Below are 11,140 nucleotides of genomic sequence, written 5' to 3'. Positions count from 1 at the left end.
AAAAGCCATTTCCTACCCCTCAAAAAAACCCAATCTCTGAATTTTGACCACAATTATCTCTCAGACTTCTCCTCAAGGGATTTTAGTATTTTTATGGGCACATTTTGCATTTGTTCATTATCACAGACCTCTAGTTGCCATAAAGCTGTCATGTCCTTATGTCTTCCTATAAATATATTCGCTGAAGACAAGACGTTAGGAGCTCTGAAACCAGCAGCTTTCCATGCAGATGTAGGTGTTATTCCTGAAAGCTGTCAATAACTCCTTCGAGCTGACCAAATTTACATCAAAATTTCAGAACGCCAGAATAAATTGAGCTCTCCCACAGTGCAGAGAAAACCCCAAACACCTGGAGTCTATCATAAAGAACTCTTCAACTTTTCATATTTGCCACCTTAGGCAATAATTAGATTCATGTGTTTGTGTTGGAATGGGAAATTATACCTTTGGCATTTGCTAAATCCGGAATAAATGCCACTGTTAACTTGAATCTCTATTTTTATTTACACTGAGAAGTTGGAAGAGTTCAGAAGTTTGGAAGAACCTGAGAACAGCAATGCAAGCATGCTCATGTCCAAAACCCTCCTTTTTTTTTTAAAGTTTTTAAGTTTTTAATAGATGAAAAATAAAAAGGATTGCATTTCAAGACTAAAACAAATATTCAGTTGCCAACTGACAAACCTGGAACTGCAACTGGAAAATTATTTGAAATAGTAACATGAAAAGCCAGAGTTTACATTTAAGCAGCCTATATGGTCTGCTGCATGTAACTCCTGACATACTGGATGCTCTCTTGAAAGAGACTGTTCAGTAGCCCAAGTCATTTAGCCAGTGATAAGTAACTCATCTACAAGTAAGCCGTAACAATTGGTAAAATTCACCCTTACACTGAAAAAAATAAAAATAAAATAACATAGAAAAATCACAGCATGCACCTGGCCTTACATTTGTGCTAAAAAACACAAAGACGTTCAGTTATTGCAACTTAGTCGTCATACACTGGTCTGAGTCAGAGCTCCAAGAACAGGAGAAAGAAGATAGGGGCTCCAGTCACACTTCCCTGTCCTTCAAACACTGCATGACTTCAAGAGACCAAATAAAACATTCTTCTTGTTTATCATTTCAGCTATCAATGCACATAACTGCTAAAAAGAGCAAAACAGTTAGAAAGCATCAGCCACATAGGAAATATATCTCCTATTCTTCTAGAGCACTGATCCAGTCCAAGCTAAGCACTGTAAACCTGGCAAAAATAATAGGCTATCAGACAACATGTAAGTACACATCCAAAGGCACTGAAGAAAGAAGTGCTTGTTACATATATCACCTTAATTTAACACTTGCCTCTCAATTTTACATACTGTAGTTCTGGGTTAACACAAAGGGCCAGATTGCTAGGTAAAGTCCAAGGTGTAGTGGTCCAAGCAACAAGGGAGATACTTGCATCTTCAACCAGTGGGAAACTCACAATCACTGAAGGGTCTTGAACATCCTTATCAGGCAAGATAAAGCAAAAAGAAAAAAGAACACCACATTTACTACACGTGCTAGTGAAATAATACAAATCAAATAGTTTCTACTGGTGCCATTCATTGCCTTGCAACTTGCCTAGTTTTTCTCTGTAGTGGCAGAATGTGAAGAGGCAGCATAAAAAAAGTCTGAAAAGAAAACCAGTCACAGCATCCCATCATTATACCAGTGTACACTATCAGCCTGACAAGGCCACTGAGTTCAATACTGGGGTTAGCAGTGAGATTTGGAGAATTAGCTGCCAACACACCAGAGAGCTGAGTGCCAGTTCCCTCAGGTACCTCTCCTAATCTCTTTTTTTAAGTCTGTAATTAATCTCAACTGTCAAGGCTATCAGCAGCTGCAGCTACAAAGAGGTTTTTCCCATATATTCCTCCACAATCAGAGAACGGGAAGAACAGCCATCACTTGAGAAGAAACAATATCTTATTAAGAAACTATTGCTAGGAAGGAAAAAATAAAAGTTTGGGGTAGCTAAAGAAAAACAAAAAGAGGACATCAATATACAAAAGAATAAAAATCTCAGGGAAGAGACAACCTTTGCCACCAGCTCTATGAAACTCAGCCTCCAAATGATTCAAAAGAACCCCCTGAAAACAAGTTTTTCCTTCAGCTAATTACAATCCCATTTGGTCACTTCATATTTCCTGTATTTGGAAAAACAGATTAAACAAGTCTAACCTTGCACACATGAAGTGTTCACTATTAATTTTAATTGTCAATTTAAAAAAAAAAATAGATGTCTCATGCAAGGACCTTAATGATACAATAGATCCTACCCCTCATCACTTCTAGCACAAGGCACTCTGAGTTCCATCCAGCATCATGGAACAGTTAATTGCATCACAGGACAGGCAGCTATTTATGTCTGAGCTAAGGGCTGTTCCAGAGGGAATTTTCTGTGAACATCTGGTGCAGTCAACAGTAAAACATAAATATTACATAACTCTCGAGCTGCACTCAGCACCAAGCAGAGATTGAGCTATCACTGCAGCTCTGTCTCTTAACAATTGAGAAACAACACTGTAGTTATTCATTTGGTTTTTTTGAAGCACAAAGTTGACCAGGTAGATAAAAAACAAAAGCCACGAAAATAATAATAATTACATCGAGGCTTTCAAGTGATGCTCACAAAATTAAACCTGCTTTAAGCTGAAGATAAAAATTCTTCAGCTCTTATGTAATACCAGATACTGACATCACTTACTCAAGCCCACATTAGATACTTCATTTCTAAACATACTTCCTGTGTCCTATTTCTCACAGGATCAATAAAGAGAATCCAAAGTCTGCTTTTCAGATCAAGGAAAATAGCAGCTGCCTTATTCCCAGGAACAACAGATCTTGCTAAGAATAAATCTTACCAGCTTACAGACCCTCAATGCTCCTATCTCCAAAATGCTACCTTGAACAAAGATGCCTTTTGCACGAAGGAGCACAGCAGCACACATAAGCCTAGACTGTACTGGTTAGAGAGCAAGAAATGGCATCTAAGTATTTTGTTACGATTTGAGGAGAAGACAGCTTTGTTCCATGTAAAAGGGGCACACAAAAACAGTTTTTGTTCTAAAGAGAGCTCATTAATCTGAGCCTATATGAAATGAGAATTGCTTCACTTGTATTCATTAACTATTTCAGCCTTCACAAACAGAAATATCAAGATATCTTTGTAGGTGCCACTATTCCAGATCACACAACCCTTTGTTCTTCAGCATGGTTAACTGAAACTGCGAGATACAAAAAGCATTAGTATTTGTGGGCTGCACTGTACAAGTGCATTTAAGCAGTTGTTTTAAAAACACTATTTTTGGCCAGCAAATTGGCCTTTATTAGGCAAGAAGTAAAAAAAGACCAGATGTACAATTTGTGCTAGCATTCTGCTGTAACGACCTCAGATTCGTGCTATAAGGATACGGAGGCCTGGGTGGGGATTGGAAAGGACACAAAACCTCTAAATTTGAAAGATTAGGACATAACTACTGCCTTCATGTATGCAATCACGAATTTGTTCCAAATAACAGCTGCATCTAGTAGTTTGTTTTAAGAGCCTGTCATATAGTGCTTAGTACACTTTGTTTTATACTGGAGTTTATCATTTTAAAGAAATGATTCCTACATGCTACAACCAAACGTGGTCTTTGATAATTCCTACCAACACACTGACAAAAGATTTCAACTTTGCCAATGACCCTCCTCTTTTCAGATCTCAGCAGCCAGGGACAGCTGCAGCAGTCCTCTTAGTATTTACAGTGAAAACCCAGCATAAGTGCAGTACTCATTCTGAGAGCCAGAAGAGGAAATGAAAGTAATTTACCAAACTAAAGCAAAGTATTATGCCTCACATAAGCATTAACTAAGAACAGGGAAGAAGGCAGAGATCAAATAATCCAAACAAGCAAAGCTAATCATAATAAAACAGCCTATTTACTTCGTTTTCTTCCTATCAACTTGGAGTGCAATAACATACTTATGGACCAAGCTAAAAGAACTTCAATGACTTCCAAATCTAAATTGAGGATAGCAGAGATTTGATTGCAACACACTGCATACACATATACTGACTTACCTTGTAATTCTGATGGGACTCAAAATTTGACAATGGGGTATTGCAAGCAGTAGAAAAAGGCATGACTTTAACACCTCTATATACCAGTCCCTTGTCATAAAGCTGCTTGAAAACCCACCTGGAAGAAAACAAGGAACATAGAACAACACTTTGTATGTCATGTTTAATAGAACAACAGCAAAGCATGGAGTGATGTGCTGAAAGACACATTTCTAGGCAATCAATCATCAACTAAGGACAGTGTTTCTACGTCAAAAGAAAAGAGAGAAATTGACTGTGACTGTGTTACTGGCTCAATTTTAGTTTTAGCTGATTCTAGCAGTTTGGGTTTCTGTGCACTGATTGCACAGCATAGAACAATATTCAGACAGAACACAAATCAGTACTGCTGAATAATCTTTCTTAAATCTCCTGAATACAAAGACGACCTGAAATTTCAATGACTAACAAGGCCGAAATCAGACATAATTAAAAGAGACATGTAATGACTTGGCTGCTCACATGCCATCTTAACAGCCAATGCTAATAAATAAATAAGTATTCCACTGAGTAAATCCTGACTGTGAAGAGCATTTTTCAGAAGAGAACATAGCTTAGCAAGCAAAGTAATGAAACCAGCCTTACGGTGTCATAAGCTACATTAATATTCTCCTTCATTAGATCATTTCTCTTTGGACTTGATTCCAGACCAAGATCAGTTTCACTTAAAGCTTCACCTCTTTTCATGCAATCTTCAACGTGGTCTGTAGCATATTTGGATGTCTTATTAAAATAATCAAAAAAAAATCCATCATATTGTAATACGAAGTACAAGTCCACGCTCAAGATGAGCAGTGGCTGAAAGAGCAATGTACTTCACATAGCAACTGACCAGGTGTCTGCGTGATGGACAAAAGCCTGTGATTTTCTCTAAATACCACCAGATTTGCCGAAGGGCTGTGCACATTTACCAGGTCTCACTGACTTGCACATTCAGAGGTACAGTCTGCAGGTCGGCTACCTTAAGAGTAAGGCAGGAGAGGGTAAGCCTTAAATATCACTATAAATTCAAGATCTGCTTTTCTTCAGAGTCAAATTCCATTTGTGAACAGTTAGAAGTGACCAAAGACTGATGACTTTAAAAGCTCTTCTGCTTGAATTATGTTTTCAAAGCCTCCTGATCACTTTTCTTGTGTTCCTTTCCAGATCAATAGCCCACTGCTAAGCAACCAACCCCAGCTGACAAACAGCACTCTTTCCCTGCAGGCTGTCACTTTGTGCTTGGGAATCCAAGCCTCTGTTAAGTCAGCGTCTTCTAAGTTTGAATGTAAAATCTTCAAGATAAAATGAAAGCAGACTGCTGCACTGATTTCTAGCTGCAGTATCAAAGAAGAGTATCAGGAGGCATGCATCAGCCTGTTATCATGGGAGACACGACACCATCGCAAAAAGACACACACAGTCCAACCAGATTTATCCAAGGGCCTCCACTAAAAGTCACACACTTCCTATGAGTGCTCACAAACACAAGAAATCGCATCATCCAATCCATAAGATTGATAAAATCTAAGAAACCCTCAGCAGCATCAAGTTCTGCCATGGAAGAGCCAAACCCAGAGCTGTGCACTCCAGAGGTGGCTGACTTTCCTTCCACTCACACCTCAAAAGTAACCTTACAAAAGTAACAGATGTCATCCCCAGGCGAGTCGTGGTTGCCTGATCCCTAATCCAAATTCAAAGCATACCAGTGTGTGTGCATCTGTTTCACAGCTGAGATTGCAATAATTTATATTTAAGTGCCTCAAACAAAATGCAGATTTATGAATACAGTTTCATCTATTTTCTGTGTAAACATTTCAGCTGGTTAGCTGCAGTTCTCACGCAAGTTTTTAAAAAATTAAATGTATGATTATCACCTCAGAGGATAACTAATGCAGACTGTGACAAGTGATAGCATTTACACCGAAGGTGTTCAACTTGCTTTCCAAAATTAACTAAAATACCCATCGAAAAAAAGCTTCACTTTCTGAAGAACACTGCCTACTAACAGCACAGACAAAAACTACTTCGTGAAAGCCTGAATATTCAATTCAGCTGCAAATATAACCATACACTTCAGGACACGTGAACACTAGATGGAGCAGCCAAGAGAAAAACCCAAGCCAGCACCTCCCTCTGGTGGCAGTTCTCTCTTATTGCTAAACAAGTGTGCCCCAATTTTCCAAAGCCAGATCAAAACGATGAGAGCTCAAAAGGATCATTCTTCAAATGATGTCACAGCCATCACACGCAGGTAGCTCACCGTCCAACCACTCCTTTCAGACAACCATTCCAAAGACTCAGAATTACGAAGTCAAGACAGCTGCTTGATGCAACAGCCCTCATTATCACTGTGATGACAAAACAACGGCGCTGTTATCTCACATCATGTTTCCTCAACAACAACAAAAAAAACCCTTGAGATCAGCTCCTGTGTCACAAGTGAACACAAGATAACTGTTAAAGAGCTTTCTGCCAGCAGTGCTGCTCAACCAGAGCAAAGATTAACCTGGCTCTAACAGCAAGAGTCACTGAACTGTTGGCAGGTGAGTATCATGCCTTGCTTAACAATTCAACACATGAGATTTCCAAACAGCCTACCCAAATCTAAGCCCCTACACTTGAAAATCACTGCCAAGTTGCAAGCAAGAGGCTCTACGTTTTTAAGCCAAAATTGAAACAGATATCCTTTTGAAAATAGTAAACAAAAGCACTGAATTCATTTCAAAAGGTTACAAATCAAATGCTGTTCCTCAATTTTGGCACGTTTCTCCTCAAACAGTGCAAATCTAATTGCATCCTCCTGGCTGTGGGACACTTACATCCCTTTACAGAAGAAAAATAAGGTTTGGGGAAAGGTGAATACAAGATGCTTATTTCAGCCATTTGTTCACAAAGATCCCTCTCTAGAGGTGAAAGAAATCCAGCTTCTAAAGAGCATGACACCAACTGAAAACACCCATTTCTTGCTCCTTAAGGGTCAAGAGGGGATGACAACTGGTTCAGCCTGGTTAGTATCCAAGACTGTAATTCTCACCATAGGTACAACTTCCAAGAATCTAGAGAGAACTTTATTACAGTATCAGTTGATCCGAGTCACATATACAGCAAACATCACAAAGGGAGTCCTGGCTTCCAAAAGCTACTGCATTAGTCAATGTGATACTCCAAATACCCTTGGCATCCCATGTAAAATTCTATATCCCTCAGTATCCTCTAGCAAATGAAAAGTGAAATTATCCTCTTCACACACATACATCCACTTAATGTCAAAGAGAAGCTGTAAGATCACATCCTTCTCAAGCTCTTCATTCCATTCCCTTGGGTTATCAAGTGATTTCAAGTGACCAAGAGGTTCTGTTTGCAGTGACTCAGTGTTTAATGGGATTTTAAGTGTTCAAAGTATCTCAGCTTTGCAGAAACTAAAAGCACCCATTAGAAATATTAGAAAATGATTTTCAAGTGCTCTCATTTGGCCTTTATTTTAGTTGTTTAAAGAACCAAAAACAACAGTGAACTCAATTACTGATGAAATGAAAAACAAAAAAAAAGTACTCAACACTGGACAAAAAGACATAAACATAAGAGGAACCTAAGCCCAGTATCAAACACAGAAAACCTGTCTTTAAAACATTATCTTTATAAGCCACCTTCAACAGAAAGTAAAAGCATATGTGCTGGGACTAGGAATCAGAAGCACAGATACCAGCAGGTCTTACTGCTTACTCCCAGGGTCATCTGTGAAATCCCAGCAGAGCTCAATTCTGCTCCAGTTCTACCCTCCAAGCTGTCAACTCCCAACAGTGAGGGCATTTCCTGCTGTAATCTTCATATCAGCGTGCTGAAGGACTCTCAGCCAAATCAAACACAGAATGTTCTTGTAACAGAAAATACACATGTGCAAAACTGATGCTACTCTTCTCCCAGTGATCAAAGTAAGCAGAAGTTCAGTGTATTCCTTCTTTAGAATATAGGTAGCAAAAGGGATGAAACGAAGACTAGCATAGCAAGAAAACCACCACCAGAGACCTAGAGTGCTAAATGCACGAGGAAAAAATCCAGATAGCTAACCGAAAAAAAAAAAAGGACAAAGCAGAATCCTTTCTTATGAACACTAACCCTCTAATGAATCGCCGAAGAGTCGGGGAATACACAAAATACAGCAGCAATTCCTATGAGGACACAGAAATCTGTTGTTTTGAAGTCGTCCTGTTTTAGAGTTGGATTAACTCCACACACAGAACAAAAGTATATTTAGAAAAAACAAGGCCATAACAATCCAGTTACTGTGATCTTTACAGCAAGGACAGCTGAACGCTGACAATTAGTAACAGAACTCTACAGAACCGAAAGAAAAAAGAAAATCAAGGCAGAAGGAAAGCAAAACTACATCCAAGGAGCAGTGGTAGAACAGCCTGGCAATCCAAGGCAAATGTTCCAGTTCCAAGAGGTTCCTGCAACCTCCAAAGCTGTAGCCCAGAAGTAGGACAGTGGCACCCCAAGCCTGACACAAGCACAGAGCAGGTAGGACGGGGCTGTGAGGCCAAAGGACACTTCTGTTAAAGAAGGAAACAGAGTTCTTCTCTAAATAACAGTCTCAAAATGAGAACTGAAACCACAGCAACAGCAATAGCTCGGTAAGAGAGCAGGGGACAGAAATGGACCAAAAGCCCCATACTGCATTTTCACAGTAAGCAGCACAGCCATTATCTCAAGCATGTAAAGCACTCATTTTCTACCATAACTAAATATTTTTCCCCTCTCTTCTCTCCATGAGTCTGCTGTTACTACAAAAGACTACAAGAACTTCTCAGAGCACAGAAGCAGCTAGAAAATGTTCCTGTCACCACTGTTTCACAAGGACTTTGAAGGATACAAGTGGCTTTGCACTGCACAAGCAAACAAAGCTTTCGATTGTTTTAAAAACTGAACTGTGTTCAAACTGCAACCGGCAATTTCAGCCACCAGGCGGCGATAAAAAGCTGTTTAACTAATTCCAGGGGCACAGGGGAAAAAAACATCCCAAACCATCAGATTCAGAAACACACATTGGCTCTGACCTCAGAGCAGGAAACCTTTTGAGTTAGGTGAAGGAGTTTCTTTTTAAAGAGGAAAACAATAGAGAAGCATTAGCACCACCACCAAAAATAGCTTAGGCTGTTGAAAGAGACCCTGCACCCAATACATGTCAAGCTTGTTTTTAAACGGTCCCCAGAAGTTAAACAGAGTTATGATAACCACACTAGGTAATCTGATAACAGACAGGTTTCTTGTCAGTCTTTGCTTTATTATTAAGCATGGTTTCTGCAACTGAATTAGCTACATATCTGCCTCTTTCCCACCATTTATCCTTTTAATAACTCACTGGCACTAATGGCTCCTAGAGATATCTGGATGTTTTCTCAGTCCTTTATCATACCTGGATGCAATTTCTTAATTACATATGAAACCAACTACACAGCTGTATAATTAAAGGTTATTAGTAAAACTAACATGAAGGAACATCAGTAATACTTCACTATGCATATAATCTGCTTTTCAATTTTAGCCAGCACATACTCTGCTAAACCTTTCATTGTAAGTCACTCTGTAATTCTAACAACGTGAAGGACTCAACACTGCCAGTTCCCCAGGTACTAACTCAGTTTGCTTTACCTTAACCTCTAAGGTCATCTTGTCTTTTGGAACCCCAACAGGCACTCTGAAAACGCTGCCAAAATTCTTGGAAGTTAGCTCTGCACCAGGAGATCCAGAAAGCTGTCAAATTACAGTGCCAAGAACACAACAGCAGATTCACAGCCTCTAAGTTCAAGCTTGAAGAGGAGGTTTAATTAGAGCTAAGCTGAGTTTGAAGTTATGGTATGAAGAACACGAAGGTAGAGACAACTCCTTAAACAGAGCAAGGAATGTATTAGTAAATCTTCAGAAGTGTTTTTGTATCAACATAGAGCTGTAAGATTAGAGGGCTGAGTAAGAGTAGTATTGATCATGCTTGTCTTTATCTAGAATATCCTACTATTCTGAATAAATCAGAAGTTTGATTAATTTCCTCAATTAGGCATGAAGAGATTTCACATCCTCTTCTATATTTTCCCCACTGTTTATTTGAATTGGGCCTATCTGAAGACAATTTTAGTGACAGATGTATCACTGCATGTTTACCACAGCTGAAGCCATTTTTAACATTTCAAACTCGTGTAGCCTATATGCAGGGTGTACATGCTAACTTACCACACGGACTCCATGAATTCAGGATAAAGTGTTTTGTAGTCATTTTCAAAATCAATCCAGCGTCCTAATCTGGTAACATTGAACTGTTAAGAAAACACAGGTACACAGATGAGAAGGCATCTTCACATTAAGGACGACAGTACATTTCCAATATTCATTCCATAAAACAGCTTGATCTTAGAAGTGCAGTGTTGTCCCATATCAGTGAAACACATCAATGTAACATTTAAGCATAATACAATTCAAATTTTCAATAAAGATGAGCAAAGATTGAAGCCACTGACATGATTATTCTATGGTCTTGGTTCTAAACAATCAACTATGAAGGGTGGATTAGAGATATAGAATCACAGAATTGCTCAGGTTGGAGAAGACCTCAAAGATCATCAAGTCCAACTGCAACCTGACCATACTACCTTAACTCTAACAACCCTCCACTAAATCATGGCCCTGAGCACCACATCCAAATGGTTTTTAAACACATGTTGGTGATAGTGACTCAACCACCTTCCTGTGGAGCTCATTACAGTGCTTAACCACCCTTTCTGTAAAGAAGTTTTTCCTGATATCCAACCTAAACTTACCCTGGTGCAACTTCAGACCATTTCCCCTTCTTCTGTCACCTGTTACCAGTGAGAAGAGACCAACCCCACTCTCGCTGTAAGTACCTTCCAGATATTGGAAGAGAGCAATAAGGCCCCCCTCCAGCTTCCTTTTCCCGAGACTGAACAGCCCCAGTTCCTTCAATCTCTCCTCATAGGCCATATTCTCCAAGCCCTTCCCCAGCCTTGTTGC

At 39.4% G+C, this 11,140-nt stretch overlaps 1 protein-coding gene across 2 annotated transcripts in view; it reads right to left on the bottom strand.

Annotated features, from left to right (window-relative positions):
* The window catches only part of IARS1 (isoleucyl-tRNA synthetase 1), a 96,406-nt gene that overhangs the window by 78,891 nt on the left and 6,375 nt on the right, over window positions 1-11,140 (bottom strand). For both annotated transcript variants that reach the window (XM_019620004.2, XM_010718400.3), the window contains exons 6-8: window positions 10,346-10,428; window positions 4,097-4,214; window positions 1,345-1,492 (exon numbers count right to left, since the gene is read on the bottom strand). In XM_019620004.2, the coding sequence (XP_019475549.1) occupies window positions 1,345-1,492; window positions 4,097-4,214; window positions 10,346-10,428 (349 nt within the window). The remainder of the gene's footprint in view (window positions 1-1,344; window positions 1,493-4,096; window positions 4,215-10,345; window positions 10,429-11,140) is intronic.

Source organism: Meleagris gallopavo, chromosome 14 (genome assembly GCF_000146605.3).
Source record: "Meleagris gallopavo isolate NT-WF06-2002-E0010 breed Aviagen turkey brand Nicholas breeding stock chromosome 14, Turkey_5.1, whole genome shotgun sequence".
NCBI classification, from domain to species: Eukaryota; Metazoa; Chordata; class Aves; order Galliformes; family Phasianidae; genus Meleagris; species Meleagris gallopavo.
This window is presented reverse-complemented; position numbering and strand designations above follow the sequence as displayed.